Source organism: Ictalurus furcatus, chromosome 25 (assembly GCF_023375685.1).
Source record: "Ictalurus furcatus strain D&B chromosome 25, Billie_1.0, whole genome shotgun sequence".
NCBI classification, from domain to species: Eukaryota; Metazoa; Chordata; class Actinopteri; order Siluriformes; family Ictaluridae; genus Ictalurus; species Ictalurus furcatus.
This window is the reverse complement of record NC_071279.1, coordinates 17,081,045-17,103,813: the sequence shown is the minus strand read 5'-3', so window position 1 is coordinate 17,103,813 and position 22,769 is coordinate 17,081,045. Positions and strand designations below refer to the sequence as shown.

The window sequence follows — 22,769 nt, the reverse complement described above, 5'->3', positions numbered from 1 at the left end:
AGCTAACTAGCTGGAGTACTTCTAAAACCTCACAAAAAAAGCAAACTGATATGTTTATGTGATCTAACAGTAATAAAAACAGTGAGTAGTGATGTTTTGTAAGTCTTATAGACTGGTGCTAAGCGGTATAACGCCACAGGAAATACCTCAGCACTAGGCTAATTACATAATACACTACATATCCCATCATGCCTTGCGCGACGTCATGACCCGCAGTGGAAGAGGAGTGAAATGTCACAAGACTCTCCTAATGATACGTTTTTTCCCCCCCATGTTTACTGGAAAACGTTTCAAACATATATATATTTTTTAAAACACCAGCGTCAGAACTTCAACTCACTCGGTCATTAGCACATTTAGCACAATGTTAACATGTTGAAATAAAACGTGTAAAACTAATCAAACACGCCAGAGAAGAATGTTGGCGCGTCCCGCTGCCAGAAAACAGGCTCGCGTTGTTTTTAAAGCGAAGTGAAATAAAAACACACAACTTTAAATCCCCGCACAAAATAAAGACGATAAAACCTCACCTTTGTCGCCATTACGCTCGGAGTAAACCGCTCATTAGAGAAGTTGTGTCTTGTTGTTGGAGAGTTTGTTCATCCAGACATTACTCCTGCCTCCGCCTCATTAACCACTCCACTCCACAACACAACACACTCCTGCAGCACAGCGGCTAATTTTAACACATCTCTAAACACGGCTTTCTGCCTGATTCAGCTCCGACACACACTTCAGCAACAAACACACCGAGAAACGATTCAAATAACGTCCGGATTGAGGACCGCAGCTCAGCACGTCGACCTCGCACACTCATCCGCCGATCAGCAAAACCGGAAACTGAAACTGCGCCCCGCACCGCGGACTCTGACCCGCACTGTACACGCACTAACTCACTAACTAATCTGACCCGCACTGTACACGCACTAACTCACTAACTAATCTGACCCGCACTGTACACGCACTAACTCACTATCTAATCTGACCCGCACTGTACACGCACTAACTCACTAACTAATCTGACCCGCACTGTACACGCACTAACTCACTATCTAATCTGACCCGCACTGTACACGCACTAACTCACTAACTAATCTGACCCGCACTGTACACGCACTAACTCACTAACTAATCTGACCCGCACTGTACACGCACTAACTCACTATCTAATCTGACCCGCACTGTACACGCACTAACTCACTAACTAATCTGACCCGCACTGTACACGCACTAACTCACTAACTAATCTGACCCGCACTGTACACGCACTAACTAACTAACTAATCTGACCCGCACTGTACACGCACTAACTCACTAACTAATCTGACCCGCACTGTACACGCACTAACTCACTAACTAATCTGACCCGCACTGTACACGCACTAACTAACTAACTAATCTGACCCGCACTGTACACGCACTAACTCACTATCTAATCTGACCCGCACTGTACACACACTAACTCACTAACTAATCTGACCCGCACTGTACACGCACTAACTCACTATCTAATCTGACCCGCACTGTACACGCACTAACTCACTATCTAATCTGACCCGCACTGTACACGCACTAACTAACTAACTAATCTGACCCGCACTGTACACGCACTAACTCACTAACTAATCTGACCCACACTGTACACGCACTAACTAACTAACTAACTAATCTGACCCGCACTGTACATGCACTAACTAACTAACTAACTAACAATCTGACCCGCACTGTAAACGCACTAACTAACTAACTAATCTGACCCGCACTGTACACGCACTAACTCACTATCTAATCTGACCCGCACTGTACACACACTAACTAACTAACTAATCTGACCCGCACTGTACACGCACTAACTAACTAACTAATCTGACCCGCACTGTACACGCACTAACTCACTAACTAATCTGACCCGCACTGTACACGCACTAACTCACTAACTAATCTGACCCACACTGTACACGCACTAACTAACTAACTAACTAATCTGACCCGCACTGTACATGCACTAACTAACTAACTAACTAACAATCTGACCCGCACTGTAAACGCACTAACTAACTAACTAATCTGACCCGCACTGTACACGCACTAACTCACTATCTAATCTGACACGCACTGTACACGCACTAACTCACTATCTAATCTGACCCACACTGTACACGCACTAACTAACTAACTAATCTGACCCGCACTGTACACGCACTAACTAACTAACTAATCTGACCCGCACTGTACACGCACTAACTCACTAACTAATCTGACCCGCACTGTACACGCACTAACTAACTAACTAATCTGACCCGCACTGTACACGCACTAACTCACTATCTAATCTGACCCGCACTGTACACGCACTAACTCACTAACTAATCTGACCCGCACTGTACACGCACTAACTAACTAACTAATCTGACCCGCACTGTACACGCACTAACTAACTAACTAATCTGACCCGCACTGTACACGCACTAACTCACTAACTAATCTGACCCGCACTGTACACGCACTAACTAACTAACTAATCTGACCCGCACTGTACACGCACTAACTCACTATCTAATCTGACCCGCACTGTACACGCACTAACTCACTAACTAATCTGACCCACACTGTACACGCACTAACTAACTAACTAACTAATCTGACCCGCACTGTACACGCACTAACTCACTAACTAATCTGACCCACACTGTACACGCACTAACTAACTAACTAACTAATCTGACCCGCACTGTACACGCACTAACTCACTATCTAATCTGACCCGCACTGTACACGCACTAACTCACTAACTAATCTGACCCACACTGTACACGCACTAACTAACTAACTAACTAATCTGACCCGCACTGTACACGCACTAACTAACTAACTAACTAACAATCTGACCCGCACTGTACACGCACTAACTAACTAACTAACTAACAATCTGACCCGCACTGTAAACGCACTAACTAACTAACTAATCTGACCCGCACTGTACACGCACTAACTCACTAACTAATCTGACCCGCACTGTACACGCACTAACTAACTAACTAATCTGACCCGCACTGTACACGCACTAACTCACTATCTAATCTGACCCGCACTGTACACGCACTAACTCACTAACTAATCTGACCCACACTGTACACGCACTAACTAACTAACTAACTAATCTGACCCGCACTGTACACGCACTAACTCACTAACTAATCTGACCCACACTGTACACGCACTAACTAACTAACTAACTAATCTGACCCGCACTGTACACGCACTAACTCACTATCTAATCTGACCCGCACTGTACACGCACTAACTCACTAACTAATCTGACCCACACTGTACACGCACTAACTAACTAACTAACTAATCTGACCCGCACTGTACACGCACTAACTAACTAACTAACTAACTAATCTGACCCGCACTGTACACGCACTAACTAACTAACTAACTAACAATCTGACCCGCACTGTAAACGCACTAACTAACTAACTAATCTGACCCGCACTGTACACGCACTAACTCACTATCTAATCTGACCCGCACTGTACACACACTAACTAACTAACTAATCTGACCCACACTGTACACGCACTAACTCACTATCTAATCTGACCCGCACTGTACACGCACTAACTCACTAACTAACTAATCTGACCCGCACTGTACACGCACTAACTAACTAACTAACTAATCTGACCCGCACTGTACACGCACTAACTCACTATCTAATCTGACCCGCACTGTACACGCACTAACTCACTATCTAATCTGACCCGCACTGTACACGCACTAACTCACTATCTAATCTGACCCGCACTGTACACGCACTAACTCACTAACTAATCTGACCCGCACTGTACACGCACTAACTCACTATCTAATCTGACCCGCACTGTACACGCACTAACTCACTAACTAACTAATCTGACCCGCACTGTACACGCACTAACTAACTAACTAACTAATCTGACCCGCACTGTACACGCACTAACTCACTATCTAATCTGACCCGCACTGTACACGCACTAACTCACTATCTAATCTGACCCGCACTGTACACGCACTAACTCACTATCTAATCTGACCCGCACTGTACACGCACTAACTAACTAACTAACTAATCTGACCCGCACTGTACACGCACTAACTAACTAACTTATTACCCTGACCCACATATACAATGCAAACACTAAATAAATAAATAAATAAATAAATAAATAAACACAAACACACTAACTATCTGACCTGCACACACTGTTGATGCATTGACCAACCAACTAACTAACTAACTAACTAACTAACTAATCTGACCCACACTCTACACTCACTAAAAAGACTCAGTAAATAATTAGGCAACTAATGATACAATTAATTCACTAATCTACTAAATAACTAACTAAGTAACTACTACACTGAACCATCCATACTACACTCACTAAAAAGACTAACTAACTAATTAACTAATTAACAATTCTAAATAATTATTAACTACTACTCTGACTTGCATTAAAACAGTAACTTACTAAAGTAAATAAATAAACAAAAATAATAATGCTCTTACTAATAATCACCACTAATAATAACTGATACTCAGTTATAGATCCATAAATGACATCTAATAGAATGATAATCTAAATGATAATAAATAAACGATGATCATATAATATCATAAATGATAATCTAATTCACGCTGTCTCTCTCTCTCTCTCTCTCTCTCTCTCTTTTGTATCACTGATTGTTTTTTTAGTGTCAGTACTGGAAGTATTAGTGAACGTGGTTCTGTTTTGGGATGGACTTATTCTATCTCATGTGCAGTTTCATGGCGCCCTCTGGTGTTTATCTAGTGTTCTCACACTTCTCTGATTAAAACTTATCGAGCACTACAGCATCTATCCATCCATCCATCCATCCATCTTCTATACCGCTTATCCTTTTTAGGGTCACGGGGAAACCTGGAGCCTATCCCAGGGAGCATGGGGCACAAGGCGGGGTACACCCTGGACAGGGTGCCAATCCATCACAGGGCACAATCACATACACACTCACACACCCATTCATACACTACGGACACGCCAATCAGCCTACCATGCATGTCTTTGGACTGGGGAAGGAAACCGGAGTACCCGGAGGAAACCCCCGCAGCACGGGGAGAACATGCAAGCTCCGCACACACAGAACCACGGTGGGAATCAAACCCCCGACCCTGGAGGTGTGAGGCGAACGTGCCAACCACTAAGCCACTGTGCACCCAGCACTACAGCAAAACAGTCTAAATAAAATCGTCCAAATATTATTTGAAAACCACAAATAATTTTCGACACTGAATTATGAAACGCTTTTACGAAGCATGTAGCAGAAAAAGGCAAAGAAAGAAAGATGCTTGAACCTGATTGGCTGTTATGATTTATGATGCAATAACACTTTCCACTGTCTGTATTTAAATATGCATAGTAATCTTACAAAACAGAATTATTATTTCCAGTTCAACAAAAGCACTCATATGATAAAGTGCTTAGACCAAATTTCCAAATATGTATCCAGAGCTAGCTATATTCATGGTGTTCTGCATCCCACAATGCAACGCGATCATTGTTATGTTCAAAATAGATGCAAAGATGAAGTGACAACGTCTCATCCAGTTCTAAGGTTTCACACTCTTCAAAAAAAAAAAAAAAAAAAAATTGTTAAAACTAGAACCCTTTCAGGAACCTAAGAACCCCTTAACTATACAAAGAACCAGTTGAAAAAGTTTGTAGATTTGACCTTTTTCCTTTGACCTCTTAGATTAAAGAAGACTGTTTCCTTCATGGTTCTGTTTAACAGTCCTTAAGGACTGATTAAGACTCCTAAAGTGGTTCTACTTGGAACCTTTTTTTTTTTTAAAACTGGAGGCTCTCTGTTGTAGAGTTATACACATACTCATAGAAAATGGTTGCCAAGGGTTCTTTAATTGGTTCTTTGTCTAGTTAAGGGTTCTTAGCATTTTCTTTTTAAATGGTTCTAGTTTGAAACGCTTTCTGATAGGGAAACCCTCTATTGTAGGGTTCTTCATGAATTCAAAGAAAAGGGGTTCTTCAGTTGTTGTTTTTTTTGTATCATTAAGTGTTCTTAGCTTTCTAACAGGGTTACAGGTTGGAACTCTTTCAAATCTCTCTCCTGTAGGGGTCTAAAAGCCCTTAATGACAACACACAGGGACAATGGTAGAACCTTTAAGGGTTCTAGATTTAACCTTTTTTGTAATAGTGCATGAGATGATGACTGTAGTACATATACACTCTAAAAAAAAGTTTTCTTAAGGGTTGGGTTTTTTTTTTGTGTGAATGGTTAATGGTTCCCTCTGCTGTAGGGTTCTACATATACTTGTAGAAAAAGGGTTCTTCGAGAAAATTCTACTTTTATAGGATTTTTTTTTTTTCCATATGAGAAAAGACGAGTAGTTTCTCCAGTCGTTTGAATGTGTTTAAGTGTTAATGTTCCTGCTGTGTCGTTCTTGCGTCATGGAAAACATCGAGGAAATGTTCAAAGAGTTCTTTCGTTGAGGATCATGCAGATCGTCATGTAGAAAACAAAAACCTGCATCTCAGAACATTTAACCATTGTGTACTCTTTGGGTCAAAATTTTTTTTGACATGTTTTCTTAAAGTGGAACGGAACTTAAAATGTCTTTCGATGTGAAACTTTATGTGCTCGGCTCCTTATCTGTACCGAACGTAAAACATAAAAAATGTACCTTTTTGGTGTTTATATTTACAGTATTTTACAATTAAACCGGTTACAATTGGTCGTTTTTACCCCATGAATAAAACACACAAATAAGTGAATTCATGTGAACGTGTGACTGACAGGTGTTTCTTGTTACCCAGGTGTGCCCTGTTAGGCGGAGCGTTTAAACAATAAATAGCTCTGAACATCTACTCTTGGTAGCCTTCAGTTTCACCTGCGAATACTGCATTTGTTGTTAAAAAGGATAAGCCCACATGAGAGCTGGCTACGGGAGAAAAGCAAGCCATTCTGAAGCTGGGAAAAGAGGGAATATCAATCAGAGGCATTGCAGAAACACTGGGCGTAGTCATTACAACAATTTGTCCTGAAAAAGAAAGAAACTACTGGTGTACCGAGCAACAGACACTGAATGGGTTGGCTCAGGGAAACAACAAGAGGTGATGATAAACATTGCGAGAGCTGTGAATAAAACCCCCCAAAAAATAACAGTCGGTGACATCACCGACATCCTCCACAGGGCAGGGGTGAAGGTATCACAATCCACCGTTTGAAGAAGACTTCAAGACAGAAATATAGACGCCATAACACAAGCTGCAAACCTCTCATCAGCAGTAAGAATCAGAACGCCAGACTGGAAATCACAGAGAAATACAGAGATGAACCACAAACGCTCCTGAGCCTAGATTAACCTCTACCAAAGTACTGACACATCCACTGCTTATCTTATTATTCCACAATGCCATGAGAATACAGCTGTAAGACGATATCAAAAATGCGACAAATGTGTCTCAAACAAGAGAAATTGCATGAGGTCAGACTGCGTGTTTATTGGAAATAGTCGTTAAACGTGAAGGCCGTGTATGTTTCACCTTCCCAATTCACCGACTTAAAAAGGTTTGACAGATAACATGGATGTTGGACCAGAGACCCGCTTCACCTGAATTCACACATCATGAAGAATAACATGATAATTTTGGATTTACAGCCAAAAGAATTTCAAACCACAAACTATCTTTACTGCAGGAGAGCGCAAGCTGAGCTGCACTGAGCGCTCTTTGTGTGTGTGTGTGTGTGTGTGTGTGTATTAAAATAACGCAGCTGAAAAGTGAGTGAAGTATTAATGGCCAATAAAAGACCCTTTTTTGAGTTGTCCCAACCCTCTCCGCTGTTTCTGGTCAGTAATTAGAAGCATACAAGCCTTTCTTTCATCAACAAAAACAGTTGTATCATATTACTCACATTATGTTCAGTGACTCCCAGTATTTCACTAAAGACTTGGTGAACTGGAAACCTGATGAAGTAGGATACAAGGGAAAGCAGGAGAGGGAGAGAGAGAGAGAGAGAGAGAGAGAGAGAGAGAGAGGAGAGATGACTGATGCTTGAGTATAACAGGGAAGATTACAAAAGAACATTACAAACATTTCAGAGCTCAGAGCTTTTGATAGAAAAAGAGATCATTATTGACTTTTAGGTGCCGTGATGGCTCTTTCAGTTCTCCTTATGCCTCTGGTCTTGTTCTTGGGCCGAACATCAGGAGCTGATGTCAATCCAGCACTGCCTTTCTCTGAGTATCTGGACTCAAATGCTAACGTCCTGCTCAGGTGGGGTTTTGACCTGGTAAAGGACACCATCACGTTCGAGGTGACGGTGAACACCACGGGCTGGGTCGGCTTTGGGTTCAGTCCCAACGGTGGAATGGCTGGATCAGATCTCGTCATCGGAGGAGTCGGCCCTGGTGGGATATATTTCACGGTAATTCTTTTTTTTTTTTTTTTTTTTTTTTGTATTCAGGTTTTTTTAGTGTAAAAAAGAAAGAAAGAAAGAAAATCAGAAAGAAAATCCAGTCATTCAAAAAGATCCTCGAGATAAAGTATATACAGTTTAAAATTCTTTACTCAAATTATTCCGTTCATGTAGAGTGTCAATTTAAGGTTGTATTTAGGAAAATATAAGATCACAGTTTTGATGACTTTATTATTATTCTAAAATGTGGGGGTGGGAAAAAAAAAAAAAAATGAGTCTAAACTTTTGACTGGTAGTGTCTGTGTGTGTGTGTGTGTGTGTGTGTATATATATATAGCTGTATTTGTTAACAGATCTGTGTTTCATTAAGGACAGAAATGCGGCCGGGAACTTCATGCCTGCGCTGGACCAGAAGCAGGACTCTAAAGTCCTCTCTCTGACCGAGGTGAATGGACAAACCGTGATGAAGTTCCAGCGATCCATCAAGGCCTGTGATGAAAAGGACCTCCCTATCACGGTGAGTAGATGACAGGAAAATAAGCACATACAGTATATTTCACATCACCTTTCTGTCACTTTTGCATTAATCGCTGAGTTCCTGTTGGAACAAAGGATAACATAACTTCCTGTAGATTTCTCATAATTTACAGAATTTGGCATATCTCCAGGGGTCTATAGTAGCTGAGTATGTCTCTATACTACAGTCCTTTAGCTTTCTTTCTCCTCCCTGTATTTTATGAGCATTTTTCATTGGTAGTTTGAGTTCATTTTCAGCGAAATCATCTAAAGCTAATCCTCCTTCCAGATGTGGAAAAAAAAACAGCACGAGAAGAACAGTTTTAAGAGTTAAAAATATTACAGTACGGCTTTCTGCAGTTGGGAAAAATAAAAAATAACCCGACTTTCTCCTATTTTCTCCTAAGGACGTGCCGGTGAAGCTGATCTACGCCTATGATAACACCGATGTCATCGGCTATCACAAAACCCTGCGAGGCACAAAGGAAGTGAACCTTCTGAACTACATGCCCCGGACCAGCATCCCTGACAGCAAATACTTTGACATGACCATGACCAACGTACGGCTGAGTTATTCTTATGTCTCATTATTCTTATCGTAGATGGAACATGTTGTGAATATAACTCCACTAGGACCAATTCAACCACTGACAATAGATGAACATTAATTCGATCTTCTAATTTACTTGTATAATGTTTTTAACAATAGACACTAAGAAGCTTTCCAGAAATCCGGATGTCAATTTATTTTAGATTCCAGTATGAGTTTCAGCTTTGAAAAGAAAAAGGTGTGAAATTGCCCTCTAGGGTGCCCATAAGATAGATAAAATGTGAGAAAATGCCCTCTAGGGTATCCTTACAGTGGAGCAAATGTGATGAAATGCCCTCTAGGGTGCCCTAAAGTAGATAAAATCTGATAGAATGCACTCTAGGGTGCCCCTAAGGTGATTGAATGTGTGAAAATACCCTTTGGGATATTCTTACAGTGAAGCAAAAGTGATTAAATGCCCTCTATGGTGCCCCTAAGGTAGATAGAATGTGATAACATGCCCTCTAGGGTATTCTTACAGTGAAGCAAATGTGATGAAATGCCCTCTAGGGTACCCTAAGGTAGATAGAATGTAAGAAAATGCCCTCTAGGGTATTCTTACATTGGAGCAAATGTAATGAAGTGCCCTCTAAGGTGCCCCTGAGGCAGATACAATGTGATAAGATGCCCTCTAGGGTGTTCTTACAGTGGAGCAAATGTGATGAATTGCCCTCCAATATTGGTACTGAGTAACAACACCACACTGCTTATAAAAACAAACCTCAGACATAACCACAGTGGACTACAAATTTCCATGTACACTTCGCTGCAGAGTCAAAGGTCCAGCTCAGTGCAGAGTTGAACAAAAAATCTTGGGGGTGGAGTCAGACCTGATCCAGCTAATCGCAGAGTCGAACCAAAACTCCTGGGGGTGGAGTCAGACTTGATCCAGCTAATCGGAGTCGAACCAAAAGTCCTGGGGGTGGAGTCGGACCTGATCCAGCTAATCGGAGTCGAACCAAAAGTCCTGGGGGTGGAGTCAGACCTGATCCAGCTAATCGTAGAGTCGAACCAAAAGTCCTGGGGGTGGAGTCGGACTTGATCCAGCTAATCGGAGTCGAACCAAAAGTCCTGGGGGTGGAGTCAGTCTTGATCCAGCTAATTGTAGAGTCGGACCAAAAGTCCTGGGGGTGGAGTCGGACCTGATCCAGCTAATCGCAGAGTCGAACCAAAAGTCCTGGGGGTGGAGTCAACTCACCGTGTTTCAGTGTGTATTTTGTTCTGTGATGTACAGTGTCTTGTGGATTAGGGTTGTAACTAGGATTATAGGAGGACTTGGATCATGTCCAGCTCCACCCCCTGGACGTTTGGTTCTGCAGTGAGGAGTACTCTCAGATTGGTCAAGTTATTACTGAATGTGTTCTCATTAAAACTAGAGTTACACAGGTGTATCAGCTGGTAATCGGTATCGGCTGCTAAAGGCAAATTTTCAAGCTATTGGCCACTGGCCGACAGTTTAAAAACATCCGATGATCAGGGCCGATTATATCCTGTCAATCAAAAGAGGGCGGGGAAACACATCGATGTCGTGCTGTGTGTAAAGATGATGTCTCTTGTGTGGAATGACGACGAAACTGCAGTTTGTAATCTGTAAACTCTGCACTGATAAAATTTTACACCGGAAGTGAGCAGCAGCGAAGCGGGAGTTTCGGCATGGAGTCAATTTTTATTATTTTTTTGCCGCGCTGCTCGCGCTGAATTAAAGGGCCAGTACAGATTTAAATGAAGATGAGTTGACAAAAAGTATATATTGCACAGAAAAATATATTAGTAGAGTAGTATATTTCATATCCAGTTAATGTTAATATATGAAAATGTTGACATTATATATGACCAGTTTGATGTCAGTGATGAAGTAGAAATGCTTGTGTTTGTGGAGAGTGAATGTGAGACTAACAGGTGTTTGTTTTTTTTTTGTTTTTTTTTTTACCATTCAGTCAATGTTAATATGAATTAATAACATTCAATAAGTTAAGAAATCTTTAATCTTCAGAATCGAGTTCATGTGTTAATGTTAATTAGAGTGATGTGTTTTCTGCTGATGAGACCAGCTACTGTGAAACAACTTGTTGAAATGGAGAGAATAAAGTTTTCATTTGCAGTTCTTTCTGAATTGTGGAATTAATTTTATTCCTCTAAAAGAAGGCATAAAAGGCAGAACTATCGGTATCGGTTATCGGTATCGGCCGATATCACTCGGAATAAATGGTTATCGGTATCGGCTGAGAAATTTAGCATCGGTGCAGCTCTAATTAAAACTGTTTATTAAATTAATTCTTTTTTTCTTGTATTTCTTTGAAGTTTACTGTACCTGCCATAAGTACTTACTACCATTGTAAGATTATGAGCCTTCCAGAATTCGACAGAAAATACCACATCTACCGTGTAAGTAGCAGTGTTTATTTGCTGTCGCTTCATGTTAATTAGACCAAGCTTGCAGGTCTGACTTATTCGAATATGTACTACCTATGGAGTTTTATATTACATGAAGATAAAAGTAGAGATTTTCACTATGTTGCTGCCAACAGATAGAACCAGTGATCCAGAACCAGGACCTTGTGCATCACCTGTTGCTGTACCGCTGTCCAACATCAGTGACCAATCCCTCTGAAGAGCAATGTTACAGTAAAGTCAAGCAATCAGAGTGCATCCAGGCCGTTGCTGTTTGGGGGGTCGGAGGAGGAGTGAGTAAACTCACATCATTTTCCATGACTCATCCATTATACTGTAGCTTATGTATAAATGTACATTTTAGTTAACTCACTCAACCCTGTGAAATATGTGAAATATTTGGAATAGTCATATTTGAATTTCCTGGAGAAGATTCTCATATTTCTTTTCTTCTTTTTCAGTGATATTGACTTATAGGTACAACCCTGTCTCCAATATTATAGATTAAAAGTCATTAATTAGTTTTTTTTTATTTTTATTATTAAGTAAACCATTAGAAAGTCCTTAATGTTGTCTGATCATTACCACGGATGCTAATTCATCACATTTTGTGTATTTGCTCATTCTGTGCTAAAACCCTGACCCTGTTACTTGTTCAACAGCAAATCTATGGTTAAAGTAATGTTTTTTTTTAAATAATACATTTTGAAAAATGATTTAAAAACCATCCATTCTTATGTTTCTAAAGGCTAAATGGCACCGTAATCATAGAATCATTCGTTCTGGGCATGTTTCTGACTCTCGGAGACACTAGAGACCAATGGATTTCTATTGAACTCAGAAATTTGTTTTTCTTTTTTAAATTATTTATTTATTACATTATTTTATCTTTAGGCTTTTGAACTTCCTGAATTGGCTGGACTTCCTGTGGGTGAAGATGGAAACGGGACCCTCTACAGACTTGAAGTGCACTACAACAACCAGTACAGGGCTGCAGGTACAAATACGCACAGATATCTGACCTGGCCAGCTAACACACTGATAATACACACTAATCGCTGTTTTGATGCTAAACACCACGTCTCGCATACGTGTAGCTTTGGATTAGACGTGTCTGAAAGAGAAAGCAGCTGTCTTCCTGCCTGTAAGTCAGATGTCTTAGACTGTAAGGCATCTACAGGGGTACACATAGGAACTCCTGGCTCCTGCTGTGAGAGTCACTCCTGGCTCCACTGTATAAAGAGAGTTCACTGGTTTTTCTTCTGTCAGGAATGATTTAATAATATATTTATACTTTATACTTTATTATATTTATTACATTTACAGTTTAAGTGATTTTTGTGTGAAAGAGTTTAAATGTAAAGTGCTTCAATAACAACATTTTTTTTTCTTTTTTTTTGAAGCTTAGTAGTTTTTAAAGAAAACTATCGTATGGGTATCAATATCGGCTGACCTCGCCGCTTCAGAATCGGTGTCGGAATAGAAAAAGAAGCATCGTGCTATCATTATTTAGCAATAACACATACAACAATTTTACGTTACATTGTTAGAAAATTTCTGTTATTTGTAATGAATTTTTTTTTGTTTTTTTTTTTATAACTTACAGGAATACAAACTTTTGCTATTGTATGTATTCAGATCTTTTCAGATCTCTTTTGTGCCGTGTGTGTGTGTGTGTGTGTGTGTGTAGATCGTGTTGATAACTCAGGCCTGCGTTTTTACTACACGGCTCAGCTGCGGCAGTTCGATGCTGCTGTACTGCAGACGGGACTCTTGGTCACAGACGGGTTAGGATACGCAATCCCACCTAATGCTACAGCCTTCCTCACATACGGCCTGTGTAACACCAGCTACTTTCCCAGGGTAGAAAATCCGCTTCACCTTTTTTATCTAACACCACTCTCAGCCTCTGATTTACTCACATCACTAATAACAGGTATTAATTTGCGTGTACAAGCTGTCATTATGTGCAGCTTGGAAAATCGTTTGAATGACGTCATGCAAAGCAGAAAGCGTGAATAATATTTCTGTTTAGTGTTGGGGAAGTACGTAAGGAAGGAATAAAACACTTCAGGTGTGCCGGTTGCCATTCATTACTTTTTTTTAATGAGAAAATGATGTGTCATATTTTTTATTATGTTGTGGAACTTCCATGAAACAAATTGGCTCTGGGTTACTGATCAGAAGGTCGGGGGTTCACGCCCCAGCACCGCCAAGCTGCCACGGTTAGGCCTTCGAGTACCGTCCTTAACCCTATCTGCTCCAGGTGTGCTGTATCAAGGCTGACCCTGTGCTCTGACCCCAACGTCCTAACAACCCCAACTTCCAACTGACCCCAAGTTCCTAAATATGACAAAAAAAAATCACTGTGCTGTAATGTATACGCAACTACAGGCTTCTTCCTCTTCCTTGTATCACTTATAGCAGCTATAAACCGTGGTATACGGCCAAATTAAACAATACAGCACCACAATCTCATGCATCACTATATATATATATATATATATATATATATATATATATAAAAAACCGTCACAAATGAAGTTTGAGGATGTTCTGTGGCTAAACTTTTTTTTTGTTCTTCAGGTCCTCTCTCAGTCACCAAAGGACATACAGGTTTTCGCAGCTCTCCTGCACACTCACCTGGCAGGAAGGAAGGTGCGAGTCGGCCACTTCAGGTAAAAAAATAAAATAATAAATAGTCAAACTGTGTTGTGTTAAAATCGTAGGCTTGTTTTACATTTAATTCAAATCTGAGTAATATTTATTGAGGATGTGGCGCTCCTGGAATTTTTTTTTTTTCTTTTAAGTTATAGGTAAAACTCATCTAAATCTGAAACTCTTGATGAGGAGCTGAAATTAAAACACCTCTGAGACCAGCTAAGGTCGGAAAACAAGCTTATTGATCGAACTGTCCGAACAAAATATAAAATAAAAGCCGTGGAAACACGAGAGCGTTTGCATGTCGAGGAACCTGAGACTGGTTAATACGACCATTTTAAGAATAGAAAGAACAGAAATTTTAAGCATAGAAAGGACTGAGAGTTTGTACTTGTGAACAGCCTGTACCTTTTTCCACTAACAAAGGAAAAAGCGGTGATTACTGGGTGGTTCATGTCTTTCTGTGTTCTTTAGAGATGGAGAGCAGATTGATTTCTTAGCGCTGAATGAACACTACAATTTTGAATTCCAGCAAGTGACAAACCTGGGAAAAACCAAAACAGTTAAGCTGGTAGGCATCGGATTATACGTTTCTCAGAAATCCAATATGTTTGAAACTTGTCCGGTATGTTCAGATGCGTACAACCTTCCAAACAATGACCAGAAATCTAAATACAAACCTCTTTTCTCCTCTCATAGGGTGACACACTCTTGGTGGAATGCACATATGACACGAACAATCGAACAGGACTCACTTGGGTTGGTCTATTCTGATTTAATAACAGTGAACACCTCAGTTTAAACCGTTCGACACAATCTATGTAGAATAATACATCGTTTAAAGAAGAAATAAAACACTTGGGGGTGTGCGGTTATAGGAAAATCATCAGCGACAGGGTGGTGTGGTGCGATGTGGCATGAGCCAAAGCGGAGTTACGGTTACCAGCTGATCATTTTCCAATAATAAACACATCGCAGTGTTTTATTCCTCTCATACTACAGTTACAATTTACTTTATCAATGAACGACACATTGTACTTAAAAAAAAAAAACTATTTATAGTTACATGTAATGTTGTGGAATGTCCACAAAACCCCCACAACTTTTACAACGTGCTGACACTGGAGACTCCTTCCAGGACTTTTTCTATTAGTAGCTTTTGATTATGTAGCGCATTCGCTGAAGACGTCCCTGTGTAAGCTGTTACCATAGAAATGATACCGTATTATATATGAAAAAGAATCAACACCTTCTGACCAATCAGATTCGAGGAGAAATAACCAGCGCTGTGGTGTAATCCTTTATTCTGCGTTCTGTTAACAGGGGGGTCTGGGAAGTAATAATGAGATGTGCCTGGCTTTTCTCTACTACTACCCCGCCCTGAATATCAGCGTCTGTAACAGCATTCCCGACGGGCAGATGCTCATGACCGAAATGGGAGCCACTAATGCCATGTAACGCAGCTAATTACTCTGACTGTGTCTGTCTGCTGGTGATTTTCACACCACAGTTGATCTGAAACTGCCTTACTTTCTTCACTGTGCAGAGACTGGCTGAACATGATGAAGGCGAAAGTGTGGGATAACAACTCAGTCCTGGAGTACCAACAAACGCTGAAGAGGATTCAACAATACATCATTGTTGGAAACGTAATGGTGGGTTACATAAGCCAATCAGCTTTTGGTCCACTCGGCAGCCATCTTGGCAGGACTTATTACCTTGTTGTATTACTTATTACTTATTACCTAGTACCTAATTGTTGATTGCGTTCCCTTTCTTGAGGTATAGTTTATTGACCAGTTTATATCACCACCCTCTTTTTTGTTTCGGTTTTTTTTTCTATTTCCCACCCACCAGCTTGCTCTCCCCTGTCATAAGAAAACTACCAACCACGGAGAGTATGGACTAGTGAAGCTAGCCTCCGTATCTTTTCAAACTGCTCCTCATGCTGTGTCACTGGCTGTCATGACCTCCAGGAGCAAGTCCACCTTGGGCCACTAGAGGGCACCCTGACTGTCCTTGCAGAGGACAACTTCTTCCGTTGTCTTACTGATTTCCTGTTTCACCATGCTCACTTGTTTGTTGTTTTTCTCGATTAGTTAGTTAACCTATATAAGTGCTCCGTTTTCTCTCCATTGTTGTTGGAGCATTACGTTCATGTTATGGGTTGTGTTTGTTTCTTTATTTCCATTGGATGTTATTTGTACTATGCATAGCCTGTTTATCTAGTATTGCTTAGTTTCTGGTTGTTCTGGTTCAGGGTGCCCTCTAGTGGCCCAATGTGGTATTGCCCCTGGGGGCCATGACATTGACCAGTATTACACACACAGGAAAAAAAAAAGAAAAAAGGGGTTATCTACCCACTTCCTCATACATGAGCTCACAGATACCCATGACTAGCTAATATCTCTGTGATGGACAGGAGAGACAGTATTCCCGCCCCCCAGCCAGTTTTGTTCCCTAGACTCCCAGCCATGGATGGTTCAGATTTGTTAGGATTCCAACTCGTGATCTCCTGACAATAAAGAGAACATTTTCTGTTGCACAATCAATAGCTGGTATTTAATTGGTTAAACCTTAAACCTAACGTTAACCTTTTATGATTGGCTGATGCATCGTAATGGACAGTTTCCTGTCACTCTCACCGGTTCTCCAGGCAGACTCGCAATTAAGACAAAACGATTATTATTTATTTATTTATTTGCAAAACGCATTATTTCTGGACTTCTCAGTGTAAGAATCTGATTGGCCTTTTCTGCTAACGTCTCAATCAACGAGGTGATTTGTTCTTGTGACTGAAGGTTAACACAGCAGCCATGTTGAGCTTCATTTGCTGCTCACAGATATTTTAAGCAATGGCCTGCGCTTTACTCGTACTGTCATACTGTAAACACACAGGTTCCCAGTCCTGCTCCCGGAGAACTATCCATCCTACACATTTGACTGTTTTCAGCATGATGAGTATTTATGAGTTGTAGTTATTTTTGTGTGTCTAAGGAACGACAGTGTCACTAAATGCATACTAAAGTCAAGGTTTTCTTTTTTTAATTAAAGTTTCCATTTCAGTATGTTATCTTATTTCAGTTTGCAGTTTTAGGTCGAGATTTTGTCAACGACACCCTTTTTTTTTTAAAAAAAAAAAGTCCGTCCGTCACCCATGTCAATCTGTAAGGTGAAGGTTTAATGTAGAACTACTTAAGAAAGCTAAAAGGTCTTGAGAAACCTTTTGATTGTGAGCGTGTATAATAACTCCAGTATAATCCTGTTTATCTCGCAGAACAACGTGTTGGACACGGGGAACGTTCCTGAGCTCAAGCTGTCTCCGTCTAACAGCTGTGTGAGAAGCAGAGCCGAGATCCAGAGCGCTGCTACAGAGATCCTGCTGCTCGGACTGACGATCTCGCTGATCCTTTCGTAAACATCTTCATCCGCGGTCAGACGCCGGCCGTGGAAAAGAAACTATGGATGTAACTGTATACGATCGATCAGAGGATATTTGCTGGTTTAAATCAGTGTTGAATCTGATCAGTGTTGGATCTAAACCGTGCTGCTGCAACTTTATTTTGTCTAATCTTTCAACTGTCAGTTCAAATCAGAGATATATATATATATATATACATATATATTTTAGAAATTAGATTGTGGTCTATCTTTTATGATCTACATTTCACACTGTATGTATATTTGATGAAGTTTAGACTGAGACAAGCAGATCTTTGTGTCTGGGCTGTTAGTTTTTTGGTCACCTATTGGACCAGCTGATTCAACAACCCAAGAAAAACTAAAAATAAACCCTAAAAAGAAACGTTTGTATGTTTAATCTTAACGCGTGTCACAGTGATGTGTTACAGTACTGTAAATTTACAGTCTCACCCTGTTAGTTAAATAACACTGCAACATCCAGGCGTGTGAAATCAGGAAAGTCTACAATCGCTCTTTCAAGAAAGTGCCACACTCGTCTGTTTGCTAATCAGTCATAAATTCATGAATGACTGAACCGTGTCGGACAAGCGAAGCCGAAATAAAACCTGCTCCACACTTCCTGTCGACGCACGTCTTCATCTACAGAACAGCTTTAGAAACCCAGATGAAGCTCTGTCGCTTGCAGAAACTCTCACACCAGCTCGCAGTTCCACATCAGAAATCAGCGCTTTCACTTTTGCTTTACTTTCTAAGAAATGCTTTTTACAAAAACTGTTCAAATCTGCTGATGCATAAAAATGGGGTTTCAAACATAGAAACAAATGAAGGAAGTCATCATCTACACTCACGGTAATAACACTACTACCACGAAGAACAAGAAGAACAAGAACAAGAAAAACAAGAAAAACAAGGAGATCAAGGAGAAGAATAAGAAGAACAAAAACAACAAGAAGAACAAGAAGAACAAGAAGAACAAAAACAAGAAGAACAAAAACAACAAGAAGAAGAACAAAAACAACAAGAAGAACAAGAAGAAGAAAAACAAGAACAAGAAGAACCAGAAGAAGAACAAGAAGAACAAGAACAAGAACAACAAGAACAAAAACAACAACAAGAAGAACAAGAGAAGAACAACAACAACAAGAAGAAAAAGAACAAGAACAAGAAGAACAAGAAGAAGGACAAAAACAAGAAGAAGAACAAGAAGAGGAACCAGAAGAAGAAAAACAAGAACAAGAAGAAGAACAAGAAGAGGAACCAGAAGAAGAAAAACAAGAACAAGAAGAACCAGAAGAATAAGAAGAAGAACAAGACAAGAACAAAAACAACAAGAAGAAGAACAAGAGAAGAAGAACAAGAAGAAGAAGAAAAAGAACAAGAAGAAGAAGAAGAAGAAGAACCAGAAGAAAAAGTGCCAGTAGTGGCTTAATGGTTAAGGCTCTGGTTTAGTGTCCGGAAGGTTGGGGTTCAAGCCCTGGTGCTGCCACTGTTGGGCCCTTGAGCAAGGCCCTTAACCCTCTCTGCTCCAGGGGTGCTGTATCATGTCTGACCCCAACTTCCTGATATGCTGGGGTATGCAAAGAAAAGATGTATATATATATATATTTTTTTTTGAAGAAAACCATTCAATCCAGTACGGGTCAGTTTGACCCCCTTTATGCATTCGTGAAGGTTTTTTTAGTTCATGCATTGTAGGGTTAAATATCAAAAATCTAAAAGGTGTTCATCATACCTGACACCTAGATGAACACTTTCCAGTGGGTTGTGTGACTGTACATCATTCCCTTCAAATGCTATTGGGCTTTAAATCATGGTATATTTTGTGTATGGGCCCATTCTGTAGTGAAATACATGGCAATATTTATATATGATTTAATAATTTATTTTGTTAAATATCAGAAATCTAAGAGGTGTGTATCATACCTGACACCTAGATGAACACTGTACAGTTGGTTATATGACTGTAAGTCATTCCCTTCAAATGCTATTGAAGTCAGAAACGTGTTTAACAATGTCGTATGTAACTTTAGAGACGGTCCCTTAATTTCCGCGAATATCGAACATCCAACATCAAACCAACTTCATTCCAGTGGGTGAACGTTGAAAGCCGACTCATATAAAAGAACCGACTCGGTCGTGAAAGACACATCACTGGAACAGGCCAGATTTCAGGCGTCGGATTATTGCAAACAAAACAAACAAAAAAGCTCATATATGTCCTCAGAGACAGATTGAATTCATTAAACGCTATTACCTACAGGAAAACGGCTCATATATGCGAGTCGGCTCTTTGAGCCGGTTCTCAACTTTCAGCCAAAGAGCCGAATCAAAAACCCAACTCGCATATATGAACCGTTCTCTCTCTCTCTCTCTCTCCTTATAGGTGTTGCGTTACTATTGCAGTGTAATTTAATAACAATAATAATAATAATAAATCCACTGAATCATCTTTCCAACATCTGTATGGTCTGTGAATACTGAGTCGTGTGTTTGACTCAGATGTGAAAATGCGAGCGCCTATAAAAAAAATATGTTAAATATATTTTTAATAAATCCACTGCAAAGTAGTGCAATTTTATTTACTAAAAGGTAGAGTAAGATTTCATGAAACCATGTTATCCATAAAAAACAGATTCAGTGACAATATCGCAAAATGTGTCCGTTTTTAAAAGAAAAACAGTGACATTTGGGAACCGAAGGAGTCGACTCTTTGGTGAGCTGAGTCAAATGATCTGACTCACTGTAAAGAGCCGGAATTCCCGTGACTAGCTTGCTCTCGCGTTTAATAGGCTGCTGAACGTAATGAAATCAATCATTTGTCCTTTGAGAGTGTGAAAGAGGCAGGCAGGTGTGTGGAGAAGATCACTTCCGGAACAAGGAAGAGAAAGCGAGAGAGAGAGAGAGAGACATGGAGAACCCTTCTGGCACTCCACCAAACTTCTCCTGGGTGGATGTTAATAAAGTGGCAGGACTGGCCTGGCCCTCCAGCCCAGCTCATTACCGCTTCTTACTGGAGAAGGGGATTAAACACCTGGTGTGTTTGTGTGAATCCAAACCGCCGGCTTATGAGAGCTGTCCGGATCTCAAACTGCACCACATCGCCATGGTGGACTTCACTGCACCGAGTCTGAGCCAAATCCAGACCTTTATTTCTGTCACTGAACACGCCAACGCAGGACAGGTGAGACTACAACACACACACACACACCAACACAGGACACATGAGACTTCAACACACACACACACACACACACACACACACACACAGGGAACAGCAAAGTTGTACTACAAATGTGAGTGAATGAAGTTCTTTAAACAGCTCCCCCTATCAGTATAATCCTGTATTATTCCACAGCTGTGCTGAACTCTCCATTCTGATTGGTCAGAAGGTGATTCATTTTCTATAACAGCTCTGACCGTAATTCAGCTACTGGACTTTATTCATTTTCAACGAGTCTCTTTATAGCTGCAGACTGATAACAGGAACTAATCTGTTTCTTGGATGTAACTATAAAAGGATAAAAAGTACGTGTCGTTCTGTAATAAATAAGCGTTGTGTGGTAATAAAATATTATGGGATGTGCTGTTATAGGAAAATAATCAGCAAGTCAGACAGAAGAATACATTTTTTTTTATATGTGATTACACTTAATAATAATAATAATAATAATAATAATATTATTATAATTATATACAGTTATTGAGTTATTATTTTTTGTTTAACCAAAGAAACATTTTCAAAAGGAAGTTGTCTCTGATAGGAACAATGGAATATAATATAGTGTGAATCATAACATTTGTCACGTTTCACTTCTGTTTGTTTGCAGAAAAAAAATGTAGCAATAAAAACCACCTCCATAAATAAATAAATAAATATTTTACAGCATTTTACTGTAGTTGCTAAGACTAACCCTGGGTTTTATGTGGCACAATAATGTTTATATAATTAATAATTATTAATAAAATACATGATATATAAATACTGTATCATAATACTGCAGTACGTCAGATACGTAGATGCCAGTATCAGAGTCCGTCAGTCTCACAGCATCAAATACATCAAATGTTTCAGGTCCTGATTCCCACAACCACACCCCTAATTAGTGTATTTATAGTCTAGATTATGTTTGTTTAACAGCATAACGTTACCCAGGAGCTGTCTGTTTTTATTTTTTAAAAATCCAACGCCGTGTTTTAAGAGTTAAAATGGATTGCAGTTTTGTTGGAGAATCATCACTTCAGCAGTTCTATTATTATAGTAATCAGGTTTAGATCTTCCTCAGGCCGTTGCGGTGCACTGTAAACACGGCCTCGGCCGCACGGGAACCATGCTGGCCTGCTACCTGCTGAAGACGAGGAAGATCTCCGGAGCGGAGGCGATTAAAACCATCCGGGCGCTTCGCCCAGGATCCATCGAGACGCGCGAGCAGGAGCGAGCCGTGCTGGAGTTTCAGAAGTACCTCCAGGAGAGTCGTGAAACCACAATGTTAAAATAAATGTACTGTATTGATTTTTGAGTTTAACCGACTTCACGTTAACGAACACAAACCAAATCCTGCTCTCTGTATTACAGGTTTCTCAGAAATACAGACCATAACGCAGGGTGTGTCTACGAAACACAAGCGGGTTCTATTGTCCAAATACCGAATAATCTCAGTCATGCTCAAGCGTATGTGTGTGTGTGTGTGTGTGTGCCTTCTGTCCTCACTGGACGAGAGGAGAAATATA

At 40.2% G+C, this 22,769-nt stretch overlaps 3 protein-coding genes across 4 annotated transcripts in view; 2 read left to right on the top strand and 1 right to left on the bottom strand.

Moving 5' to 3' along the window:
- The window catches only part of snx9b (sorting nexin 9b), a 36,503-nt gene extending 35,623 nt beyond the window's left edge, over positions 1–880 (bottom strand). The window contains exon 1 of one of the 2 annotated variants that reach the window (XM_053614151.1): positions 531–880. In XM_053614151.1, the coding sequence (XP_053470126.1) occupies positions 531–542 (12 nt within the window). In that variant the 5' untranslated portion in view covers positions 543–880. The remainder of the gene's footprint in view (positions 1–530) is intronic. The other variant, XM_053614152.1, reaches the window with a different exon arrangement.
- Positions 881–8,066: 7,186 nt separating this feature from the next.
- Positions 8,067–18,414, top strand: moxd1l (monooxygenase, DBH-like 1, like). Its single transcript, XM_053614284.1, has 13 exons — positions 8,067–8,470; positions 8,832–8,978; positions 9,385–9,537; positions 11,868–11,951; positions 12,095–12,250; positions 12,852–12,954; positions 13,648–13,820; positions 14,544–14,635; positions 15,093–15,189; positions 15,318–15,377; positions 15,942–16,072; positions 16,165–16,273; positions 17,896–18,414. The coding sequence occupies exons 1-13, from the start codon at positions 8,198–8,200 to the stop codon at positions 18,034–18,036; spliced, it is 1,719 nt and encodes a 572-aa protein (XP_053470259.1). The 5' UTR covers positions 8,067–8,197; the 3' UTR covers positions 18,037–18,414.
- A 604-nt stretch (positions 18,415–19,018) lies between these two features.
- Positions 19,019–22,564, top strand: LOC128601243 (dual specificity protein phosphatase 23-like). Its single transcript, XM_053614285.1, has 3 exons — positions 19,019–19,613; positions 20,870–21,222; positions 22,325–22,564. The coding sequence occupies exons 1-3, from the start codon at positions 19,583–19,585 to the stop codon at positions 22,535–22,537; spliced, it is 597 nt and encodes a 198-aa protein (XP_053470260.1). The 5' UTR covers positions 19,019–19,582; the 3' UTR covers positions 22,538–22,564.
- The last annotated feature ends 205 nt before the right edge of the window (positions 22,565–22,769 follow it).

Excerpts from the sequence above, each read along its gene's own strand:
- moxd1l (XM_053614284.1), top strand. The coding sequence starts at position 8,198 with ATGGCTCTTTCAGTTCTCCTTATGCCTCTGGTCTTGTTCTTGGGCCGA. Across the intron at positions 14,636-15,092 it reads GTGCGAGTCGGCCACTTCAG|AGATGGAGAGCAGATTGATT; the intron begins GTAAAAAAATAA and ends TGTGTTCTTTAG. Across the intron at positions 15,378-15,941 it reads ATCGAACAGGACTCACTTGG|GGGGGTCTGGGAAGTAATAA; the intron begins GTTGGTCTATTC and ends TTCTGTTAACAG.
- LOC128601243 (XM_053614285.1), top strand. The coding sequence starts at position 19,583 with ATGTCTGACCCCAACTTCCTGATATGCTGGG. Across the intron at positions 19,614-20,869 it reads CAACTTCCTGATATGCTGGG|AGTGTGAAAGAGGCAGGCAG; the intron begins GTATGCAAAGAA and ends TTGTCCTTTGAG. Across the intron at positions 21,223-22,324 it reads AACACGCCAACGCAGGACAG|GCCGTTGCGGTGCACTGTAA; the intron begins GTGAGACTACAA and ends GATCTTCCTCAG.